The 25,315-nt window shown below is 43.3% G+C and overlaps 1 protein-coding gene across 1 annotated transcript in view; it reads right to left on the reverse strand.

Moving 5' to 3' along the window:
- The window catches only part of LOC306969374 (myosin-9-like), a 29,112-nt gene extending 4,338 nt beyond the window's left edge, over window positions 1-24,774 (reverse strand). Inside the window, exons 1-32 of the mRNA XM_079564990.1 lie at window positions 24,558-24,774; window positions 14,763-15,094; window positions 12,159-12,315; window positions 10,890-10,917; window positions 10,566-10,659; window positions 9,147-9,239; window positions 9,001-9,064; window positions 8,681-8,779; window positions 8,462-8,605; window positions 8,295-8,390; window positions 7,579-7,850; window positions 7,316-7,489; window positions 6,937-7,110; window positions 6,750-6,864; window positions 5,335-5,522; window positions 5,143-5,264; window positions 5,000-5,069; window positions 4,549-4,709; window positions 4,367-4,475; window positions 4,059-4,190; window positions 3,777-3,983; window positions 3,569-3,706; window positions 3,361-3,484; window positions 3,012-3,183; window positions 2,726-2,938; window positions 1,861-2,005; window positions 1,575-1,781; window positions 1,382-1,486; window positions 1,054-1,206; window positions 727-975; window positions 434-646; window positions 37-249 (exon numbers count right to left, since the gene is read on the reverse strand). Of these exons, the coding sequence (XP_079421116.1) occupies window positions 37-249; window positions 434-646; window positions 727-975; window positions 1,054-1,206; window positions 1,382-1,486; window positions 1,575-1,781; window positions 1,861-2,005; window positions 2,726-2,938; window positions 3,012-3,183; window positions 3,361-3,484; window positions 3,569-3,706; window positions 3,777-3,983; window positions 4,059-4,190; window positions 4,367-4,475; window positions 4,549-4,709; window positions 5,000-5,069; window positions 5,143-5,264; window positions 5,335-5,522; window positions 6,750-6,864; window positions 6,937-7,110; window positions 7,316-7,489; window positions 7,579-7,850; window positions 8,295-8,390; window positions 8,462-8,605; window positions 8,681-8,779; window positions 9,001-9,064; window positions 9,147-9,239; window positions 10,566-10,659; window positions 10,890-10,917; window positions 12,159-12,315; window positions 14,763-15,089 (4,758 nt within the window). The 5' untranslated portion in view covers window positions 15,090-15,094; window positions 24,558-24,774. The remainder of the gene's footprint in view (window positions 1-36; window positions 250-433; window positions 647-726; window positions 976-1,053; window positions 1,207-1,381; window positions 1,487-1,574; window positions 1,782-1,860; window positions 2,006-2,725; window positions 2,939-3,011; window positions 3,184-3,360; window positions 3,485-3,568; window positions 3,707-3,776; window positions 3,984-4,058; window positions 4,191-4,366; window positions 4,476-4,548; window positions 4,710-4,999; window positions 5,070-5,142; window positions 5,265-5,334; window positions 5,523-6,749; window positions 6,865-6,936; window positions 7,111-7,315; window positions 7,490-7,578; window positions 7,851-8,294; window positions 8,391-8,461; window positions 8,606-8,680; window positions 8,780-9,000; window positions 9,065-9,146; window positions 9,240-10,565; window positions 10,660-10,889; window positions 10,918-12,158; window positions 12,316-14,762; window positions 15,095-24,557) is intronic.
- Window positions 24,775-25,315: the final 541 nt, after the last annotated feature.

A 25,315-nucleotide genomic window follows, 5' to 3' on the forward strand; every position in this document is an offset into this window, starting at 1 on the left:
CCTGCAAGAGGAGTCAAACTGAGAGTAATGAGTCACCTGTTTAACCAGGGCCCTCTTCTTCTCCTCTCCCATCTCGTCGCGTCCTGCCAGGTCGCGCTCATACTGGGCTTTCATGGCCTGCATGTTGACCTCCAGTCTCAGCTTGGCATCCTCTGTGGCCTGGAGCTCATCCTCCAGCTCCTCCAGCTGAGTCTTCATCTCCTCCAGCTGCTGATCCAGAGTGCGCTTTGACTTCTCCAGCTCATGCACCTGACAATATGCAAGAAAAGCTACATTATATACAACATTTTATACAAGAAAACTGCATTAGTAACAGTATGTTTGTCTCAATATCGATGTACAGCAGGGAGGTACGAACTGCTGAAAACCGTGTCCAGGCCAAGGCTGGATTAACTTGAAACAGAGCAGACAATCAAATTAACCAAAGTCTTACATTTTTGCCAACGTCATCCTTTGAGGACATCAGATCTTCCATCTCGGCTCTCAGCGTTTTGTTGCTGCGGTCCACTTCGTCCTTCAGGTCCATCAGAGACTCCAGCTCTCGCGTTAAAGCCAGAGCTCTGGTCTCTTTCTCTCGGGCCTCTGCTTCAGCGCGGTCACGTTCCTCTGCATAACGGGCTGAGATGTTCTTTTCCTCCGCAAGCATCTAAACAGGACAAATACGGTTGGTTTGAAGAAGGAACTAAAATCACATTTATTATACTAATTCATAACTAAACATTATACCTGGTCAAACTTCTTCTGTTTCTTCTCCAGGTTGGAGACAATCTGCCTCAAGTGGTCCTGATCCACCACCATGTCGTCCAGCTCTCCCTGAAGGCGGTTCTTTGTTTTATCCAGTTTGTCAAAAGCAGCACATTTCTCCTCCAGGCGCTGGTTTGCAGACTCCAGGTCCCTCTGGTACCTCTTCTTTGACTCCTCAGTAGACTCCAGATTACATGCATCCTGTTCCAGCTTTTTCTTCATCTCGACCAGCTATTGATCAGCAGTGTCATTAGATAACATTCACATAAAGCAGGCATGAGTACCTTTTATCGAAATAATGCCATGTACCTGAGACTGTGCAGTCAGCAGCTGTTTCTCCACATTTCTTTTGGCCTCTTCTTCCTCCTCCAACTGCTCCTTGAGGTTGTTCTGCTCGTCTTCCAACTGTCGCAGGCGAGTGCCCATTGACAACTTCTGGCGAGTCTCCTCCTGCAGCACTTCCTGTTCAAATAGTCACAATACAGAGTGTACTGATGAGTGGGTCTAAACACTTTACAAATAATATTGTCTTAGTGAGATCACTCAGACAGTCGGTTATTACAGTAAACAGTGAATAAACATGTAACTGCATTAAAATATCACACACGAGACACAGACATGAAATTGTCGTCTGTACCTGGACGTCCTGCAGCTGGGACTCCACAGCAGAGCAGTCTTTGGTGGCTTTGATGGACTTTCCCTCCACATCACTTAGCAAAGTGTTGACATTCTCTAGCTCTGCCTGTGGACACCCCAAGGACAGAGAAATCAATTGGACTCAAAACACATTCTTATTACTACTTGTTCTTTTAAACAACATGATGCGTTACCTGCATTTTGGCCACTTTCTCAGCCAGCTCGATTCTCTGGCGCTCACTCTCGGAGTGTTTCAACTGCAGTTCTTGCACTTGTGTCTCCGCTTTCTTCCTGCGATGCTCAGAATCTCCCTTCCCCTGCATCAGTGTCTGCAGCTCAATGGCCAGTTCATTCCTCTCAGACTCCAGAGCCTGCTTGGCTTTCTCCACTGACACTTTGTTCTAGAAAAGGTCAACATATTTCACCAATTGTTTTAGGGCAAAAATGTGTAAACTTTCACTTTGCAAAACAACCGCTTACCCTCTTCGACTGCTCCAGCTGTTCGTTGAGTTCGTCAAAAGCCTGAGCATGTTTATGTCTCATCTCACCCAAAAGCTGTTCATGAACCTTAGCCTCCTCGTCCAGAGCCTTTTTGAGATGAGCCACCTCCGTCTCACGCTTGGACCTAGAGAGTGCAAAGAATAAAATATGTCAGTGACTTATGCCATACAAGAAAACATTTACACTATACCACATAATATCCTATGGAATATGACAACTAGTGCTTTTGTTCGTCCTATGAATAGTTAATGGTTGAAGATGTCCTGTAAATCTGATTATCAGTTAATAAATATGTGAAATGTAAACGTCTTCCATTGTCACTGCTGCTAATCTTAAGTTAAAGCTGAAACTTGTATTATGGATATTAGCAATATGATTAAATGTAATTCATAAACAGCCTGGGTACACTCTGTGTGGCTGGGTATGAAAAAAGGAATATATAAAACTACTTCTCTTCTTGTTACTTGTTCGTAAACTGGCAGCTGCACACTGAATAGAAAAGAGCCCACAAGGGCATCAACAGCAAAGGATAGACTGTGAATTTGTACTTATAAACTTTCTTGCTTCGGACTTCTACTTTTTTTTTGTCTTTACTATGCAATGATGTGATTTTGTAAATGAACAATGACTGTGTTGTTGTGGGAATAGTTTGAGCAATTTACATTACATTGTTTCAATGCGGGACTGAAAATAAATGTATTTTAACTGTGATGCTATGAAAGCAAACCGTGTTAAAGCTTAAGAGAAAAATATTGCATGTCAGATGTTTTTTGTTCCGGGAAACCAAACTCTACATGAGGTAAATTGAGTCCGTAATCCGTGCTGTTGACGTAGAGTCCTGTACCTGAGCTCTTGCTGGGCAGCGGTGGAGTCCAGCGTGTCCTCCAGCTCAGTCTTCAGAGCTTCGAGCTCCTCTCCCAGGTCTCTGCGGTGCTTCTCTGCTTTGGCCCGAGCCTGTCTCTCCAGCTCCAGGTCCTCCTGCAGCTCGCTCAGCTGCGCCTCCATCTCACGGATCTTCTTCTGGGCTAAGTTCTTCTGAGCTGCCTCCTCCTCAATCCTGAACATGAAGAACAAGCTTAGTACCTGTATAGTCTCAATATGCTACAATGCTCCTAGCTGAGGTAACATGCCTGGCCAGAGCAGCCTGCAGCTCCTCTTCCTTCTTGGCCAGCTGCGCTCTGAGCTCAGCGATCTGAGCCTGCAGCTCAGAGATCTGGTCATGGGTCTCAGTGAAGTCTCCCTCCAGTTTACGTCTGTTCTTCTCCAGCTCCTGGCGCTGCTTCTCCTCTCGCCGCAGGCGGTCTAACAAAGAAAAAGAAAATTAGGTACGAGTTAACAAAGCATAACAGCAGCTTGATTACACTGCACAATTACAACATCATTAACTTGGTAAAATTATATGTAGAAACCAAACTGTCCCAGGAATTACTTGTGCAATACGCTACAAAATTCTTGCATCCAATTTGATAATCATCTCACCCTCTAGGTCAGTGATCATGGCCTCATGTTTGGTTTTGAGTTTCTGCAGACTCTTGGACTTCTCCTCCTCTTCTGTCAGGTTTGTGGTAAACTCAGACATTCTCTCATCTAACATTTTCTTCTCCTGGAATGGAAAAATTATACGTTTATGGTTTATGCATAAAATAACCATGTCCAGCTGGATGTAAGGATGTTAGCTGATTCTAACCTTGATGAGCTTGTTGTTTTGGTCTTCTAGAACCATCACATCTTCTTCAATCTTCTTCATCTTGGCCTCCAATGTGACTTTGTCCAGCTGCAGCTTCTGCCTGGCTGCTTCCTCTTCATCCAACTGCTGCTCCAAGTCCTAAAGGTACAGTGACACGCTTTAGTTTGGGGGAATAAATTGTTAGAGTTGATAAATGCCAAGTACTCACAGCGATGTTCTGTTGCATTTTCTTCTTTTCTGTAGTCAAATGAGAAGCCCTCTCTTCTTCCTCTTCCACACGGGCCTCCAGATCATGTAGGATCTCCTCCAACTCCTGTTTCTTTGCAGCCAGTCGTGCTCTCATCTCCTCAGCCTCAGCACACAGCTCCGTCTCTGCTTGGAGCTGCTCTTGAAGAGCCATCTTCTCAGCATTTATCTGGAAAACAATGCAAAATCTCACTAAAAGATAATGCAATAATATAAAAAAAAAGACGATTTGCAAAATAATTACCTGCATCTGTTTCTCTTCCATCTCTTTCAGTTGCTGCTCTGCATAGATGAACTTCTCTTGGACCTTGTTCAGTGCGTCATCCTTGGCTTGCATCTCCTCCTCTTGACGACTCACTTGGAGCAGAGGTTTCACCTGGGCACAGCAAACGTGCATGAAAACGTTGTGAAAACATGCATCTGAAGACATTTGCAATGATCGAGAAAGTCTCATAATATTCAATGTTTAAAAATCACAGTTCAATAAGAACACGCATCATGACAACATCAATCAGGTCAACATTTACTCAGCGTCCTTCACTCTAAACTCACTTTTGTAAAGAGCCTCCACCACTGCCAGTTCCTTAGTTTGAGGTATGCAGCACAGTTCCTCTGGATCACCTTCATGGCAGTGAGCTGCTGCTGTCTCCTGGCAAAGGCTCTGTAAAACAGAACATATAAAATACACAGTTCTCCAAACACAATCACTGGTGCAACATTGTCTATAATCTTACTTGCGAGCCACGTATCCCCTGCACCAGGCCTGGAAGCTAATGATGATGTCAGTGATCTTCATGTCCCTCTCCTCCTCAAGGTGAGCCAGGACCCCAGCCCTGAAGAACACTTTACTCTGACCGATCCGGTACAGGTTTGGGTCCAACTCCAGGCTTTTGATCTGAACATGAATCACAGTTGTTCAATGCAGTTTTCTCCTCATCACTAAAACCAAATATACAGGTTTTTCTAGACAGCCCATCTTTGACCAAAGTTTGTGAGAACTGTGATCTTTGTTTGTCATCATAAAAATCATTTCATTTTTCTTATGTTGAAAATATGTAAAAACACAGCCAAGATATTAGTTTAACTTGAGCAAACAAAGCAGGAATTTTACCATGGCTGTTCTCCATGTATAGACTGTAATCATGTGACACTTGCATGTAACACTGTGTTCATTAGCCCTCTTACCATTAGCACACAGGCCTGCTTTCCATCCATGAAGCCCTTGGGGATCGCATTGGGAGTGAGGATCTCATACCTGCAAGTGAGCATTGTTTTTCTTAAGTAAATGCTAGTAATGCAATGAGGAATCCATACACCAACACTTTTACCTCTGTCTGAACTCCTGGAAGACAATGCGATTGGGGAAGCCCTGTCTGCAGATACGAATGCCTTCCAACACGCCGTTACACCTCAGCTGGTCCAGGACAAGATGAGGGTCCAGTTTACCAGCCTAAGACGTGACAAACCGGATCAGCAAAGGTTGAAACTGTGCTAAAATTTACTTGACAGCCCAGTCTTACCTTTTTCTCGTGGTTGGGGATGATGCAGCGCACAAAGTTGGGGTTGGTGTTCCTCAGGGTGGCCATGAGTTTAGACAGCTGCTCCTTGTACAGCTGGCCCACAGTGCGGAACATGCCCTTGCGGGTCTTGAAGGCGCCGGGCATCTCGGACATGCCGGACACTTTATCCAAACCAACGATGCGGTCCACTGAGGGAGGGAGGGGGCTTTTTAGGCCGTGTGACGAGTTTCTGATCATGTGTCCATGCAACATCAAACCAAATGCATACTAAACATGTACTAGCTCACAGTATTTCTGCATGTACTAGAGGCTCTGGTAAATGTAAACCAACACAAGTGAAAAGGGCAAAAACAAATCATGGAGCGAATGCAAGTGAAGCGTGGAGAGGCACAGTGATGGGTACGTCTCATTTCTCTTATGATGGGTACAAATCAGTTTGCAGCAGGTCAAGTTCAACAATATTCTGTTGCCTAGATATAGTTGCCGAATTTGATCTAGTGTGAACGACCAGTTTTGTTACAGCAAATTTTTCCTGTTCCTGTTTTGATTAAATAAGTCCCCTTCTCAACTCATTATTGTCTAAGGGATCTAGACCCTTTTTTTTTTTCCCAAAAGAAAAGCAAAGACACAAATTTAGCTACTCAAGCTCAGGCCTGTCGAGCTCAAGACGAGGTTGACGCAAGATCCACTTTATGCAATTTGGAGGCAATAATGCAGAAGCAATTGTGCGCCTTCATTCTTAAAACAAGGTCCCTCAACACAGTGATCTTTCCTTCAAGTTTAGACCCTCTCTCTTTCAAATTTGGGTACAATTAAGAGGAATGAGACACACCCAAAACCAAAAACAAACTTGATGCAGGAAGTGGTTCGTGAATGGCTTGTATTGCTCTTGTGATGTATCATTTGTTTGTGTGTCAAACTTGCAGTGGGCATGTATTTTGTGGGAAACCACACCAAACCCATGCAGTTTATACCCAGTTCTGCAGTACCCATGAGCAACACCAGGGGTCCCACACAACACTATCACAGAAGGAGAAAGGAGAGTTCGATGACAAAGAGCTGAGGAGGTTAGGTCGACAGCTTTGCTCAAATGAACAAACAGAAGGAGAAAACATAAGAAGGATGTGTGTAGGCTTAAAGATCAAATGAAAAAGAAGCCGCGTCACCTGAGTCTGAGTGGAGGATAGGAAAGCGCTGATAAAAATAGGCTCTCTGACAATTTTGCACCTCTGAGACCCAGTCAAATAAAGAATGACAGACAAAATGGGGCCAAACAAAGGAATTCACGGAAGAAAGAAAAAGGCGAGAACAGAGGTCCACACACACCAAAGTACAATATGAACAGAAACCCAAAGAAATAAATTCACAAATTAATGTTAAAAAGGGACTTTTAAAAGTCACAATGCTTAGCCTACCATCTTTCCACAGCTCAGCCACAAATCTATCCGTGGACCCGTTCAGCAGCGTAGCCACATTGTCATTCAGAGGGTCCATGTTCTTCATCAGCCACTCATCCGCTTTGTAGTCCACCTAAGGAAGCCAAAGTGTAATGCTATAACAATCTTCTGTCACCATTTATAAATAGAAAGTTAATTAGAGTACCTTGCCAGCGTAATGGATGATACAGAAGTCAGCCTCGTCCTTCAGTTTCTTGGGTTTCAGGAACTTGGGATGTGTGCCCTGTTCCTGTTGGACTTTCTCCACGAAGCTCTTGTCAGTGGCTTTGGGGAACCAGCACTCCTCGTCCAGAAGTGCCAGGATACCAGGTGGGCTTGCCTGCACAGAGATTTTTCACCTTCAAACTAGACTTAAGTCACCACACCAAACTGAACTGTAGTTTTATGTTGACATCAGCCCCACAGACTTGACAAGTAAATAAAAAGTGCTGCGTATGCCCAAAAGTTAAGTTGAGGTTTACAGATTTACCAACAGGAATGCAGTAAATACACAAGAGTACATGATGAATTTGAGATAAACGCACAGGCTTCTCAATGAGTTCGATGCAGGGCTGCAGGTCCAGGCCAAAGTCGATGAAGCTCCACTCGATGCCCTCGCGCTGGTACTCCTCCTGCTCCAGGATGAACATGGTGTGGTTGAAGAGCTGCTGCAACTTCTCATTTGTGTAGTTGATGCACAGCTGCTCAAAGGAATTCAACTAGAAGAACATAAAGGGATATGATTAATTTTTCAGTCGATTTAGTGTCCCAAAACATCGATCATTTTGTGTGTACTGTTCAAACGCACATCAAAAATCTCAAACCCAGCGATGTCCAGGATGCCAATGAAAGAAGCTCCTTGTCTCTTGGTTTTGTCGAGTGCTTTATTGATCCTCATGACGAGCCAGCGGAACATTCTCTCGTACGTGGCTTTGGCCAGAGCCTCCACGGCAAACTCCGCCTGCTCCTGCGTCTGCGCCTTCTGCACGTAGTCTCGGCCCACCTTGATCCTGGGGCTGAGGATGGCCCTGGTGAAGTCCGTCACGTTCATGCCCGTGAGATGACACACCTTCTGGGCAGCTGCGGTTAAACAGAGGAATTGGCAACATCGTCACTCAAGTATAGAGTCAAAATGAAAAACTAGGGTTTGATATTGCACACATGTTATGTTTTTTCGTAATTTGGGTCTAATTGAAAAAGTTGTCTGACATAATAATGTTGTGTCATCTATTGATACAAGAGCGGAGGAGAAAAAATAAAAAATTGAACATTAATTCTCAGACTCCCAAAGCTGCTTCAACCCTGGTGATTTAACTGTTGCCTAAATCCAAAACATTAATCTGGCCCAAAGTAAACAACCACCTGAATGAGCATTATCAATATGCACTTTATCCAAACCTTGCCAAATTAGTCCCAAATGTTAAAGATGTGCATACTTTTACATCGTCTTCTTGGACCTTATGAGTATACAAAATGCTGTATGTGACCGTCATCTGGACCGGCTTTGTGTCGAGGTTTTCTCACCGGTATTGTCAGGCATGGAGGCCTGGTCTGTGTGACGCTCTTTCTTGAAGTTCATGTTTCCGAGCTGCAGCACAGCGGACACCACCTTCAGCATACCTGCAACAGTTACACACCGTTAGGTGCTTCTGAACAATACACTTATACACTGCAGCTGTGAGCGTCTTTACCAATCTGTTCGTCCTCTGGGATACCCATGATTCTGAAAGCCTCCATGGTCTCAACAAAGAGGTCCTTGTCATTCTGTCCAGGAATGGTCACATTGCCATTGGAGAGGAAACGGTAGTTGTTGTAGTTTTCCAGCAGGAGCTCCTCTGAAGGTGCGACGAAACTCTACAGTTACTCAAGTCTTCCAAACAAGAATTATTCTTCAAACATGCAACACTTACGCCGCAGTTTGTCTCCAGCCCCAGTCAGCATGTAGTAAAAGACATGGAACGCCCTCTCGTCCTTCGCTTGGCGAATAGCTCTGGACTTTTCCAACAAATCTAGCCACTTCATTGAGGAAACTCATGTTTACACAGTACATGGAACAAGCCGAGACACAGGCATTCATAAAGAAACCGCTCCATGTTGTTTAGTTGGTTATCGATCACGTGTGTGCCTGGTTGTGTAAATTACAAGTGTGCAACCATAGACGTTTATGACAGTTCACTTTCTGTTTTGAACGCTTTACTTTCAGACGGCAGTCCACAGTGGTTAAGGATACAAGTTTCAATGTTGGCGCCCACAATGTAACCGTTGACATCAAAGTTGATCCTGATGAATTTTCCCTGAGTAGAGAAACAAACCTCATTATGACAAAACAAACATCCATAGTTCAGCTTATTTTTTTATTTAGCTCTAAAGTCTTACAAATCTAGAAGAGTTGTCATTTTTGACCGTCTTTGCATTTCCAAAGGCTTCCAGAATAGGGTTAGCCTGCAGCAGCTGCTTCTCCAGCTCGCCCTGATAAAAAACGACACGTTACGGTTGACGGCATCTTATTTGTTAAGACCTAAGCTTCAAAACACACTGTTATTCATTTAAACATTTAATAAATCAGATTCTTAAGTTGGACTGCTCACTGTGTGAAGTGGCATTTTCACAGTTTTAACCAACATTTTAAACATTTGTGCTTTTATCAACTCTGAAAAACACATTGGAAAAAAACACAATGCAAAATACATGTAACAAACTTAAAACACAAGCTCAAAACAATACCACAAGACGAACAACACATTTCAAGCAGGTCCCAACATTTAACTGGTTAGTGCCCTCACACCAGGAACCCATCACCGGTTTCCAACAGTCACCCATGAACCCCTTGTGCACAAGTAGAACACAGTCCAGTGTCAGGCAACCTTGTGGAGGCTTTGAAGCATGTTCCCCATAGTTTCCAGCTTTAATATAGAGAATTAAAATATTCTCTTTAAGCTTGGCGTAGTTTATTTTTAGGAAGTTAGCCCCTCAAGACTTTCCTCAAACAAAACATTATGCAGAAAGCAAAAATATGATGCTTTTCTAACTGTAATTGTAAAGTATTCATTTTTAAATACAACAAAAGCATTTCTGTATCAAGCTGAATAGTAGATTAGCACATGAAAAATTCAACCAGACAAAGATTTTGATATTCTTCAGCATTTCTCTGTTGTCTGGCTGAATTTGTGAAGAAATGCATAGAGATGCCACTGGTCTGCAATCTAACTTCCTCCCTGCTTCCTATTGGCTGGTTTGACATGTGACCTCTTGTCCTGCACACAAAGAGACTCCCGAAACGATGCAGTCCGACGACACAGAGCGGCGAGCGACAGAAAGTGGTCAGAGAGAGAGAGAGAGAGAGAGAGAGAGAGGGGATGAACAGAGGTGAAGCTTAATGTAGACTCAACTCACATGTGACAGGACCATGCTGTTCTGTAGATGAGAGAAAAATACAGCCTCAAAAATAGACACTGGTTTGTTTTTTATCAAGTCCAGCTGGGCAATCCATCACTCTGACAGTCCAGATAAGACTAGTGAACTTTTTCCTAATCCGACTGAGACATGTTACCGTTTTATTAACTCAAAATGCCCTTTGCATCAAATCCAGCTCACCGTGGAGTCACGCAAAGTATCTGCTCTAGTGAAAGCGTTTGGTTTGAACTAAAGAATGTTTTTTCTATTCACTGGATTTGGCAAAAAATAAAACACCATCTTACTTCATAACATTTCATCCAGCGTGTCTTTTGTATATAGTCATGTGAATGGTGCAATAAAAACAGTTTTCAAAACGAAGTAAGACAAAGCAGCACAGACCTGATCTTTCTTGGTCTTGTGAGAGGAGGCCACATGAGCCAGATACTGGATCACCTTCTTGGTGTTTTCCGTTTTACCAGCGCCGGACTCTCCTCTGTTTGAACAAAAAGGAAAAATATCAATTAGTCACAAGGAGGAATACACAATTAAAATCACAAAATCAAACTTTTATTGGACACAATTAGCAAATAAAGATTGCAGGTTATTTTTTTATGCATAAAACATAATATTTCCGTAGGTCACTGAGGCCTTTACATATGATCTTTGGTAGTTAATGTCGGGTATTGAAACCCGTTCACCATCATAAGGGTGTTGTTGACTTACGTGCAAAGAATCGACTGGTCTTCACGATCTGCAGAGAAGAAAAATACATTTCCATTAGGACGCCTGTAATGTTGCATTAAGTGCATAAATGTTATCGCCAAAGCACATACAGTCATTATGTTCAACAGGAAATGCAAAAGCCACAGACAGGAAGTAAATTTCCGGCTTCCTGTTTGAGGGAAGGTGCAGTGGAGCTAATTACCAATAACATGCACTAATGGAGCCCGAGACGGCGGAGAGGTCCCATGTTCAGGAGGAAGGAAGGCTTACTTACACTACAGCACAATAGGAAACTACAGTGAATGAAGGGTCTGTTCAGTGAGTAGAACCCAAGAAAAACATTAAATACTAACATGACCTTGAGTTGCTTTTAGAAGTTTCCCCCCCCCCAACACACTAATCTACTTCTACTTGAGTGATATTATTTTGAAAAGTCTGCGTCTTAATAGGCCAAAATATTTAACCATAACTCTTTCCACAGAGAGAAAATCTAAGTGACAGAAGCTGCATATTTTGCCACTAAAAAGAGTGTCTTGGGTTCAAATCCTGGCACGGGCAAGGCCTTTCAATGGAGCACGTTCTCCACATGTCTGCAGTGTTTGTCTTTCATCCAACTGTTATGGAGTATTCTCGAATGTCAGCATTTTCACATTTACAATACAACAGAAAATTGACTTTTTTTATACACTTCCACTCTAGTATTTTCACAAAGAACTTATTTACTTCTACCAGAGTAAATAACTACCTATGAGAAAAAGTTGAAGCGTTTGAGCACAGCTTGCCATTTTGCCCTGCACTCAAATGCACAGAATAAGCATGACCTACACACAGTGCTAGTATTTATCTAGACTTTTTCACACACGTCATCATTGCGGGTTTGGAGATATACGCGTTGCTGCAGGCAGGTTTACGCGAGACATGAGTGTGTGTGTTTTCTGAGCCCAGTGGGAGAACGCCATAAAAACACAGGGCCAGCATTAGCTCAATAGAAAAGGATCCGTCATTTTAATGTTCAGATTTTATTTATACCATTTTTCCATGGGCTCTAAGTAGAACACATTAAAAGTGGAATATGTAGATGATGTTTCCTGTGGAGCACTATCCTTTTAGAGATGTCAGATGTAGACGTTCTGGTGAGACAAGTGGCAGCCATTGAAAAGTGAAAAGCTTTTCGTAACTTCCCTCATCAGTAAAACCTACTATGATCGTTGACCTGAGGCAAAGTGTACAGTTTTCAGCATCTGAAAGTCATCATGTGGACAGACATACCCTGCATCATGCTTCTGTACGCCGTGTCAGTGATGGCGTAGATGTGAGGGGGCATCTCGTGTCTCTTTTTGCCTTTGTACATGTCGACGATCTCCTCGGAGTAAATGGGCAGGTTCTTGTAGGGGTTTATGACGACACAGAAGAGACCGGAGTACGTCTGTGTTTAAAAACAAGGCAACAACATTGACAGTGAGTTAATTAAGACACTTGACAAGAACATTTTGCATGCACATTTAGCAAAAATACAAAGGGAAGGCCTAGAATGTGATGCAGTAACAGTAACTGGTCAATGTAAGTTAAATCAATGAGTCAATAAGGATGTGTAGAGTGCCCATCCCCCTTTGACACAGCATCTCTCATGAACTCGAGTCTCCTGCTCCATTATGTAAGCCTGACTCCACCCTGCAGCAGTTTGAACTACTGTGTGACCTCTCTGTTGTAAAAGTGCAGTTAAACTCAACAGGTTATATCATAATTTAAGTGAGTGCAACTCCACCTCCATCGCCCGTGTTTAAAGCAATGGTCTATATATTATTGTGCCTTTGAAACTATGTGATTTACATCCAAGTAGAGAAGAGAATTAAAGTGCGCATGACAGGTTTTGACGCCTTTGAAAATATGACTCATTTAGACGGGTAACATCTGTTGTAAGTACTAATTATCATTTTATTTCAGCGAAGAAGCAAATGATTGAAGAAATGTTTGGAGAAAAAGCTAAGTTCAAGCGAATGACAGGAAGTGACACAGATAAAAAGGTAAAGTCCCATATCAGTTTGACTCATTTCTCATTGACAGAACATGATTACACAGCAAGAGTTCAAAATTGTTCGCCTCCATCTATGTCACTTCCTGTTAGTGTAACTATAAACATCACAGAAATGGTCAAACTAAAAGAACGCTGGGTGAATTTTCTAAATTATATATAATTGAGTTGACTATGTTTTAGCAAAAACCATGTCTCACGCGTCTTATGTGTCTTTATCAGTAAGGAGTCATTACGAAAGGATTGTCCAGTTAAGGGGATATGGCCATCACAATTCAATAGTGAACAATTGTAACAGTGTACAGTAGATCTAGGATGGGCCTGGGTTAGATCAGAAGTCAAGCAACAGCAATTCCTGTTAAAAAGCTAAACTGTTTGTCCATTAGGAGAGGCAGGAATTGCCAAACACACGTTCTTTCACAGATTGTGCAATTGATGATGCTGCAACTGCAATAAATTGACACAATGAGCATCTGTTGAGTATCTAGTCATGAAAAGACGTGCTCTGGTGGGACATGGTTGGCCCACAGCCCCACAGCCAAGCCTACAGAGGGAGAGTGGAGTCATCAGATATGATATGGACATGAAAAGCCATTCCAGGGTGCAGATTAAAACACATTTACATTCCTCAACTGTTTTGAGCCAAAGCTGGAACAAAGTTCACTACTTTTGTTTAACATCTCCCACTCTTTAGTAACAATGTCCCTGTGCTGGGCTTCCTGTTTACAAGAAAAATCCAAACATGGGCAGAGAAAGCAATAGTAATATGAGAGCAAACAAGGCTATGAAAACTGGACTAAAACTGTGTGTCAATGGCAACAGCTTGTACTCATCTCCGTGGTGGAAATAAGGACATAATGAGCAGCCATAAACAATGGAGCTTAACTGGATCATCAGGAGGATGGGCAGGGACAGCAATTCTGGAGCACGGCCATGACAGATCTTTTCTATAAGCCAGTGGGACAAAGCATGGGAAGCACTTTTAGGCCACACCAAAGATCCCACATGAACTCTGATGTGAGCCGCGCTCAACTGCATATGGAGGATAGATGATTAAAAACATCACTCTGGACTGGATAATAGTTTACAACTAAAGGTGATTCAAAACCACTTAATTTGGCCCGAGTTGCGTCTGCCGTTCAAATTACTATTAGAGATGCACTGATCCAGCTTTTTTGCTTCCAATACTGGGGGTTTGAATATCTGCCAATATCCGATATTGAGAGACTTTCTAAAGGAATAAACGGATCCAACATATTTGTTATGCACAAGTTGTAATGATCAGATGGGTTTATGCGAGTTATTCATATTAATGTAACCTAACTAGCCGTTCACATATTAACTAAAACACTATCACGTCATTATTTTATTCGGCCACTTTAGGTGATCCAATCAGTTTCTGACCCAGCCTTGATTAGTAGCCGTTAGCATTAGCTTGCTGCAGCTAGCTTTAGCATGCTGTTGCTAGCTATGGCATTTTGCACGGTGATCGAAAATACATTTGTGAAGGTTAAAATGAACTCAGATTGAATTCTCAAGTTTCTAAGCTTCAAAATTACATCATGCCCATATTCACTTAGATTTAATTGGTGAAAGTTGCGTTGGTATTGGTTCAGTATCGTAATTTGTAGCCCTAAATCCCTATTTCAGCACTGAAGGGATGTGAATGTGCCCTTTTCATTCAAAAACTGAACCCTCAACATTCTGGACTGAGTGTCAGTACAAATACTAACGTCTCAAAGATGACACTCATTTGGCTTCTGTTGCTGTGCTGCTGTCATGATGGCGAGTAATCTACACAACCTCCATCTGTTCCTAATGTTAGGTCAGAGTGTACTCACGTAGATGAGTCCAGAGTAGTATCGCTCCTTCAGGTTGTGCAGTACAGAGGCTTCGTTCAGACAGGTCAGCTCAGCCATGTCCTCCACTTTGCTGAACTTGGGCGGGTTCATCTTCTGGATGTCATCTTTGTTCACCCGCACCTTCTTCCCAGAGTCCATCAGTTCCACCACACACTCATCTCCGCGCTCCTCCTTCACAGAGCCAGGCTCGAAGCCCAAACGCTCTGATGGCACCCATACAAGTTTCTTAGAGGCCCAGTCGGCCTGTGCCAGGGGGTTGTTGACCAGGTTACGGTCCACGTACAGGAACTTGTCAGCGTCTGACATGGTGGCTGCAAAGAACCAAAAACATATTACAGTATATCAAACAAAACAATACAAATAATTTAAGAACCATCCAGCTAAAGGAATCAAGCAGCTACAGAGTGATGAAGAAGCAACTTGGAGATGTAAATAAATAGGGAAAAATTGAGAAAGTTTTAATAATATTAACTAGAAGGAATGCAAACAAGTGCACATTCAGTGCACAAACAACAGAAGGCACTCACTGTCTCAGCTATTTAACCTTTTGTAATGTAGTTAGCCAATCAAATTGATTGATTATAGAATAAAACATGATTGGTTCGAATAGATAATGAACAAATAATCATCGGATTGGTTCATTATCCATCACAAAACAACTGGCTTTAAAAGTCCACAAACCCACCAGGCTGATTCAACTTCTGATAAAAACAAAGACATGACATTTGATATCAGTCCATCGCTGTGTGCACTCCAAGGAATGCAAGAGTCAACTCTAATGGACGACGAGCTCCCGTCGGAGTGGGTCAGTGCTTAAAGCACTGTTACTTCTCCTGGTCTCCATCTATGATGCCGGCCTTGATAAAGAGCGACTGGCTGCGTGACTCGACCTTATCAATAAACAAGTTTCACCTGACTTCTGACATAAAAGTCCCTTTTGTTGGAGGATCTCCCCTTCAAATATTTAAAATATACAAAATAGACAAAGATGACATTAAGACGTTATGTTAATAACCAGAGTCCCATCACTCCAGAAGTTTTTAAGTAAATGTCAAGGGCAGGGCTTGAAACAGTCACTAAACTAAACATTGAGCAAATTACCATTGTCTTGGTTTTGTTGTAAATGTTTTGTAATATAGTACTTGGACACCGGCAGAAGAACTGCAGCAAACCAGATCACAACACCACATGATTAAACACGCTCCACATGGCGCTTTTGAATGCTCATAAATTATACGCTGCAAAAGGGAGTGCTAATGTTTAACCCACATAAAGTGACTGGACCAGTCGAACCAGTAATGAGGCATATGAAGCTGGAGTGTCAAACGGCCCCGAGAGTCAATTAGCTGAACATTGAGAGCCTTCTGCAGCCCAGACTTCACATCGCAATTATCATTCCATCACAGCTGGAGCATGACACCGTTTCCCTCCACAGCGCAGGTCACTGGCCTCTGGGCTTCATCCCCTCCAGGGAATACAGCAGCACGACACAGACTGCTTTTACTGTATTTATACATGTCGGGTTTCTCATATGCAAACATTAGGAAAATTACAACCGGCTGCGAAAGTGCGTTGAAACATGGACCGTGGGCAACATGGTCAGACATCATTCTGAAGACTAATGTATGGACTGTAAAGTAGGCTAAACGTGTTCAACTTACTGGATTTTTGTCAAAGATGAACCCCAAAAAAATCAACTTCTCACAAAATGTTCAATTAAATACAATATCAGTAAATCAAAACAAAAGGCCAATATACTTCTAGGCTTAAATATAATCTGGCTTTAAAGCATTTTTTACTCATCTTGAACCTCTCACTTGACAAGACAAACTACTACAATTATGGTAAATTTAGCAATGGGCCATTGACCAAACTGCTCAAGACAAGCTTTTATAAACAATCCCTATGGGACAGTATTTGGCTGACATTAGACATTCAGGAGCCACAAGAGCATATTCTTCACATCAACTTTGGCCCTTTCCTAGACCTCATAAAACTGAACAGTAATGATGCATCCACAAAAACAACAGCATTTGTGTATTTATCAATAGTTACAGCCGCTTAAGCGCCAAGTAAGTTGCCTTCTTTGACAAAGTTGTGTCCGTTCCGGCACATTAACCCTGATCTGTGAGAAACCAGCGCTGTGAATGTCGTTCTTCTCATGACCCCAGCCTGGCTCCAGCGTACACCAGCTCTCCCTCTGTGTGCACGAGAGCCCACGTCCATCATGGCCCTTAAACACATCCCTGGTGCACGCCGACCCCGTCCCACAACCGAACGTGGGTCAAATTAGTCACGCCGTACGTCTCGCCGTGTCCCTGCCTCCCTTCTCTCCCCTGGCCTTGTGTTTATCCAAGTGCTCTCAGGGTCACATTCCTACCATACTCTCTCTTTATCAGGGAGACAGCAGCAGAGGAATTCCACACATTCGGTTCCTGGATCGACCAGGCCTCCCCTCTCTGACCTGTTCTCCAGCTTTGTGTCCCATCGCATCAGGGCTCCTGCAGCCCATCCTCGGATTCATCGCTCAAGGGAAATCAGCGTCAGCTCACACTTGGACACGGAGCACACCCTCGGCTTTTAGATCTGATGTTTAAGCCTCTGATGCTTCTGCACTGTTCCCATGCTCAGAAATTCCCTTGGCCAGTACATTGGCTCCAGCACTTTGGCTCAATGGCCACATGGAGGGTTAAAGAAGCACTTATTTAGGTTTGCAGTTTGTCCATATTTATTTCTTACCGTCTTAACCAACCAACCAACCAACCAACCATCATTTTCTTCAAAATGCCACAAACATTATTTTAAAGGTAAAAACAAAATGTTAAAACACTTTTTCAGGATATTTAAAGCAGTACTAAGTAACTTATTTACCTTAATAAATCCTTTCTGGGGGTAATACAAGTGATAAAGGGATGATTGGGGGGGGGGTCGTTCATCTGACCCCTGGCCAGAAAACCACAATAGTAACTTTGCTGCCACTAAGTGAATCACCAATACACCGTAATGGAATAATGAAGAAGAAGCTAACAGGCAAAGCTAACTGCGGACTAGCGCCACTTAAGCAGAACAGCCAAGTTTGAGTGAAAAAAAATGATGTCCATTGTGTAATTGGATGTACAATATACCTCTCTCGATCCTTTTCTCTTTGTCAGCATTTACTCAATTGATGAGTAAAAAAGCTTAACATACTACGACACCTGCAGTGGCGCTTTTGGCCTCTAGGGGCATGAGTTACTTAGTACTGTTTTAAGAGGAAATTGTAACCTCACTTTCTAGAAAAAATGCCAGTCTTATTATCTACTTCCTTGAAATATCTATCAAGGAAGTAGTTCCTATCTGAGTCATCCTAGCTGTAAAGCCAAGGATTAGCCAGAACCATAAAGTGGTCCTTGCCTCATACTGCAGTAACAAGTGTCCACGCTACAGTTACTCATTTCTGTCTATCATAGGAAGCAGTTGGTGCCTTTCATTGGTGACACACTTAACTTCTCAATTCTCCATAGGAAAAAAAGACTAATTTTACTGCGCTCTGCTCCACATTACAAGGACTTCAGCGTCCCTGCTGCTGAACCAGCCTGGGCATTTACTGAACAGACTTTCAGATCAGGCTGGTAGCTCCTGCTCACATCCAAAACCAACATAATTCTGTCAAGACTTTTTCTCTTGTCACTTTGACACACTGCACAGCTGTGAAAACACATGTAGACCTAGACTAGAGTGACCCATTTGCATTTGGATTAGCTAGACCTACTCAGAAAAAAAGAAAGTAGTGCCATGTTAGACACAAAATCAAAAGCCTCAAAATGACTAATGAATAAGATTGATAAGTGTCTGCAGCAGGTGTCCCAGCACAAGCAGTGTGCCATAGTGACCTATATGAAAGAGGAACCGTGAAACAAACAGGGCAGAAGTGAGCCGAGAGCACAGAGGAAGTGCATCCGCAGCCCTGTGCGACGGAGGTGGAGGAGAAGGGTGCTGAAAGCGGGCCATCCTCAGCCTTTTAACAAACCAGGGCCATCCCATCATTCCATTCCACCTCAGCGCTCTCCCAGTGTGTTACTGTATAGAGGATGTGTCCATTTATATGCAGTGAGGCCTTCGCGCTGGAGCAGAGAAACTCCAGCTGCAGCACATTGACGGCTCCGTCGACAGAAATATTAATAGAGCAACAGTAAAGTCAACAGCAGTAAGTCGTTCTCCCAACTGCCTCCCATCACATCCCACATACTTTGGAAGCATCGTAGCCTCAGATGTCCTCTTCAAATGTGTTTGAGATGCGCTTGACCAAATCTTGAGCTTTATTCTTTTTAAAAAAAACATTTAAAAGTCAATCTTAGGCGATATGAAAAGATATGTGCTGCTAAACTAATACAAATCATTAAAAGGAGACTGCGTGTGTTGTATATGCAGTGTTGCCTAAAACTGCCTTTTCAACAATTGTGTTTCAGCAATAATTGATGACAAACCTAATCGGACAAGCTGCCTTAGACCAAAAAATGTACAGGTCTAACATGGCCGCCTCTCGTCTCTGGAGGGGTGGTTCAAGGGAGAGACGGGAACGGAGAGGAAATGACCAAGTGGGTAAAGTATTTTGCCATTTGTGGACCTTGTTGTGCGCAAGATTTGGAGGAAGGAGGACGGTGGCGCTTTTGTGGGCACATGCTGTGCGGCTTGGACCACTGGGAAGTAAATTAAAGTCTGGCTGGAAAATAACCACACTGCATGACAGATCTACATCACTTTCCACATTACTTCACATTCCTGACCAAACCTGGATCTTGTTTCACTTTAAAATGTGAGCCAGCCAATACCATCTGCCTTTAGCGACTGCAGGCCTCTCTGCCAGGGGCTAATAAAGACTTTAACACAGGGCAAGGGCCTTCCTCAAACAATGGGGTCTATTCAGGTGGTGAGGGCACAATGTTTGAGGTATGCAACTTATAAAATGTCACTACGAAATAAACCCACATATCTCATTTCACAACAGCATGACCTGGGAAGACAAGAAAGCCGGAGTTCAACAGGACAAACTGATGCCCAAAATAGTTCTAGTTCCATGTACTGGGTTCTGATGTATTCAATCAGCTAGAAAATACTACTCTCTTTGCAGAATCGGAAAGCAAAAGCAAGGTACGAGAAAAACATTGTACTTCACTAGAAAAATGGGATTTGGGAAGTGACCGCACATTTACCACAGAGCTCTTTGGTGCATTACCTCTTTTGCCAACCAGGAAACGAAGATGATCCAAAAGGCGGCGATGACCTGATAAGATCATCGAAGGGGCAAAGACCAGATTCCAACATGGAGCATAAAAAGTAAATGATACTAAACTGTACGATCTTAATAAATGCACCACTGCCAGGGCTTTCCATGGCCCAGAATCGCAGTGACATTATTGACCAATGGATTAAATGGCCGTGTGATTATGTAAGCCTAATAAACAGACAAAGAATGCAGAGGGGAGTAGATTTGGTGCTCAGAGGCAATAACTCTTTACAATGAAATACTGTGGAATGTGCGCTGACAGACGAACGCCATCATTTACAACAAACCACTTGTACTTCTATTGTATTATTTATTACTGCCAAGGCGCTACGTTATTCTTACTGGATTATTTTATGTCTCCTTGGCTCCTTATCGCTATTGGGGCACGCCTTTAGAGCGACAGGTCCGGAGCTAAACAATGGGGGCCACAGAGGTGTGTGTGTACGCGTGGGATAACCTGAGCATCTGGTCTGCAGTAGCTTTGCGATTGATAACGGATTTAAAATGAGGATCCAGACAGATGACATGAAGCAAAGTTCACTGAACGCAAAGTGGGTTCAAACTGTCAAAGTCTGTGGATGGGAAACGTGTTGCGTAATCTCTCAAGTATTAACTAGCTGTAGCTTCAGTCGCCAGGTGCACACTTCACACACCCAACTATACACGCTTTTGCATACTTAAAGCTTGGCATTAAAGAACGTCTGATCTTAAAGGAAGAACTGAACTCTACGGCACTCCTAAGGCCTGTGTGGACGGAAAATGTATTGATGTATGAAACTTTCCAAGCAAATACTAACCAGTAATTCTGCAGTCCACTAGTATAAATAGACCTTCCTAGTAGTGCAGAATCAGAGCCCAGTGCCAAAAATAATTTTCGAGACACACCCTTTTCGCGATATCCCGATGACGGCTTTATCTTTAATATACGTCAAGTACAAGTGCGGTGCCGTACCACAGCGCGGGAGAAAACACACAAAGTCCTGTGTGAAACCATTTCATTAATCCAACTTTGGAAAATCATTAAACCTGCATTCCTCAGAGGTCAGGACTTATCTAAAAACTACCATTACCTCATCTTCCACAGCAAATATCTACCTCTCCTGAACTACAAACAAGAGCCCCGAGACTTAAGGTCAAAGGAGTGCATCTTTCGGGAGTGGACCTCAGTGTTTGGAATCCCAGTCGGCGCACAGCCATTTCCTGCTATTGTCTGCTTGTACAGAGAACCTACAGGTGCACACTGGGAGGGGGGTGGGGGGGGAGGATGCAGTGCTGGCGGGGTATTATGTGCAGAGGAAAAGGTTGCAACAAGTAAAGTGAAGACAAGGAAATGTTTGAGGAGCCCTTAAAGGAAATGGAGAACCACAACATGCGACTAAAGCTCAACTTGCAGTGAAGTAATTAGGCTTTCTCAGGTCAGGCCAGATAAGAAAAGGTAATGGCGTCTCTTTCAAAAGCGTCACCGTGTGATCCAAGGAAAGGATTATCTACCATTGTGATTGATCATCACTTGTTCTTTGCACTCTGCATAAGTACGCGGTATAAGAATAAAAAGCAAGCTGGGGCTATGGCTGCACTGAGGCCTGACCCGCTGCTCTTTGGTTAATGGAGCATCCAAACAATCCCCCTCTGAGTGACTGGAATGTTTTGCCACATGAATGAATCTCAGCTGACCAGGCCAAGTCAGAAACCTAAGATTGATACCCGAGACGTTCTGCAAGAGAACACGTGGAAACACGACATAAAAACAGCCTCATGTCATCTCTGTGTGGTTAATATTACAAGCAATAAATCCATTAGCCTTACCAGGAGGAGCTTTATATCCAAGGAAATGCGGACAAATTATGCATTTCCTTCTGGAGTTGCAAGCAAGAGTGATGTGGCTTATAAAAGCTGCTTGTTTACTGGAGTGATAAAGAATATGATACACTTAGAAAACATTTAGAGATTGGAAACTGTTGAATTCACAAAAAACTTCTGCAAAAGAGTGGAATGGAAAGTGCTTTTAGGCAACACAAATGTCAGCTGTTTCTGGTTATCGGAACACACCGTGGCAGAGGCATTTTTAGACGGAAGACAGAAAAACTAAACTTTAATTCCAAAACTCAAATAGACATTGTTCAAATGTAGCCAAAATAAGCAAAATGGGACATAAATAACTGAATGGAGGCTTTAATCTTCTAAAAACTAGTTGCATTCACTTTTCGCAAACACATCTGGCTCTACAAGTTTGCACAGTGCATGATGGCCTCAATAACCGTAAATTAACAGTAACATAACATTGCCCCCCTAAACATTAATAAGTGAGGCTTATAAAACAAGACTAATAAGCAGTTATAGTTCACAGGCACTGTCACGCTGTCCTTTCCCTGTTAGTGCACTTCCAAACTTCAGCGAGAGGCCTCCTGTAATCTCCCCAAGTCAGGACAATGAAAGCTAAACATCCACAGGCACTTTCTCGTGGACCGTAACCCAGGACAGGAGATTGAACGGCCTCTCACATCACCTCCTGGGTCATGCTTTATGACGAGGGCTGCATTGAATTTTTGAACATAAGCTCCCACAGGGCTTTTCGAGTGTACGTCGCTGACACACAAATGAGGGAATGATCTCTGCAGGGGGCTCCAATGTTAAACTGGCAACCGAAAGAAGCAGTGGGTTCAAAAGGATGACATTACGCAATATGACAAACAATGTGCTAGGGCTGCCCAACTTTGGAAATAGCTTAATTGCGATTTTTCTGACAAGTAAAGCAATTAGACTTTAGGTCCTGGAACATTAACATTTGAGAGAACACCGACTACTAGCTAGACTACAAGAAAAATACAATATATTTCAGAAAATCCTGTTGAAGTCTTGACTCTAGAGTTAGCAGTTGGTCAATTGTGCAGTTCTACAATGTACCACATGTGTCTTGCTTACTCAGGCAGTGTATCAAACATCAAGAACACACCCATTAAAAGATTTACATAATTCGGCTACTGCAAATCCAATTCATCATGGGTCTGATTAAGGCTGTATGGTGGGAATTCATTTCTTCTTGGCAGCAAATAAAAGTGTTTCCCCATTACTTCCAGTGAAGAGCTTTTAAAACCACCAACACCTTGTTCAAGAAGAAGCAGGTTTAGCTGGACAGATGCCAGATTTGTGCCGCTTAAAAAGTTGCAAGAGACAGCTGAGACAGAGTCGGACCAGAAGGGTGTGCGAACATACCAGAGACTGTTTGCTTCCCCTAGTGCAAACCAAACACAATGATGTGCCATGCAGCAAAGCAAACACAAACTGCACTGACAAAGCACCGACATTCACATAGGAACTCTGATGGGGAAACGAAAAGTAAAGGAAACTATAACGGTGTTTTAAAAATCTGTTGAAAAACGCCTTAGCTTTGGTATTTTGCATTTTACAACTTAGAATATATCTGGGAAAACAGATGCAACATTATTCTCTGCGCATAAAACACCTCTGCTGGTACAGGCAAGAGTGGAACAGTACAAGAGGAAAAAAAGAAGAGAAATGTGTCATAATAGCAAGACATAGCCTAATATTGGCATTGCTTCTTGAAACAGTCTTGAAACAGTCTTAAACAGAAACACCACCTCATGACATCAACAGGTGGGGGCACGTGTTTTGGCATTGAGCTTCACAACATGGATTAATGGATGGAAACGAAACATGCTTTTCATGAAAGAACTTAACATGTCAAAATGGAAAAAAAGAAAGGCTATGGCTGACACTTCTACCTGCAGAGCTATTACTTGGGACAAACAAAATAGTAGGGCCATTCCTATAGGCATCATATCTTCGCCACACACAGAGCGGTGCTACAGTTTAATGACCCGGTATCCTGCGCACCTCGGTTTGGTCTGAGTGAGCTCAGAGCTAAATTGATCCATGGCTCAGAGTTCAGATCGCTACGGGAGCGCACGGGCGCCTTTTTCAGTTTACCGGTAAGCATGTGACGTCACGCCGCCAGACAGACGTCCTCTGCGGCCACACACAGCGTCTGCTCCAACAACTACACCCCGAAAAGTTTGACCACACTCTAATAATACACCTCCACTCTTGGCTGGCCTCCTTGTCGAACAGTCGGTAGAGCTAAATGCGAGTTTCCGCTGTCCCCATCCCGATCAGACTCATCTAGGCCTTTTTCTGCAACTCATTCAAGCGAATCACTTCCTGGCTCCGTTACGGCTTTTAGCTCCTGACCAGCTGCCACCAACGCACTGCTTCAAAGTATGTACTCGTTAGACTCGTGGCGCTGTTTTACGTCTTCACAAACACCACAAGTGTGGTTTAAGAGTGTAAAATGGTGTTAAAATGGAAAGAGAGGTCTCTGAAAGCCCTCGCCCCACTTAGCAGGCTGCTGCTGAAGTTGCAGCATGAGCTAGCAGCGGGGCTTTCGTGGTACAGTGCACTTGCTGGGCTGAGCGCCGGGAGTTTGAATGGGACATGGAGGCTAACGAGGAGAAGCATGGCAGCGATATTGGCGAAGATGAGAAGATTACCTGCTACGCGTGTGCAGGACGCCGTCAGGGGGTGGTGATCGACAGTCGGGCGGCTCTTTCAGCGTCTCCTCTGGTCGACAGCAGCTCTGTGGAGTTGAGGCTAAACTACAGTGCAAGCTTCCTCCGTGTCTTTCTCCGCTTCACTCACTTTTTTTTCTCTGCCCCTCTTCCTTCTGCCCTCCCTCTTCCTTCGGCTGCTGACTGGTTCGCGTAATTTTAGTCAGTGCGGGCCGCCACCTCGAGCCGGGTGCGGTCCAGAGCAGGGCGGGTTCCGGTCCGCTTCAATATGACTGATGACCAATCACAAAGCCAGGTTAATAATCTGCACACTTTGACCCAATCAGGCCGCAGGGCAGGCGGGGGATGACGGCCAGTGGGCAGGGCTGAGAGTGAACTTGAAAGAGGTGGAGGGAGGGCATGGGGGAACAGCTAAGGTTGTGTATAATGAGTGAGGTATGTGCATACTAAGGATTTTTATGACCATATAAGTAGTCCAGCAGTCCCTCTCCCGCTGCATCACACAGGGTCTTCCCAATGTGTCAACAGCCCCCATTAGCTGAGGTTACTAAAATGCCTGACTCCTGTCAAGCATAAACTACTATTACCTACAAAGGTAAATAGACTGTATCGTGTTGAACTAACTTGTGTTTGTATAGGCTATTTGTCAGTGGCTTGTGTGATTTTATTTGATTTGGTGGGAGTTAATGAACTACTGCTCTAAGGTTAAGGTTTTGGTGTTTTGTTTTGTCTTGATTATT

The sequence above is a fragment of the Gobius niger genome, assembly GCF_951799975.1.
Source record: "Gobius niger genome assembly, chromosome: 10".
Lineage (NCBI taxonomy): Eukaryota > Metazoa > Chordata > Actinopteri > Gobiiformes > Gobiidae > Gobius > Gobius niger.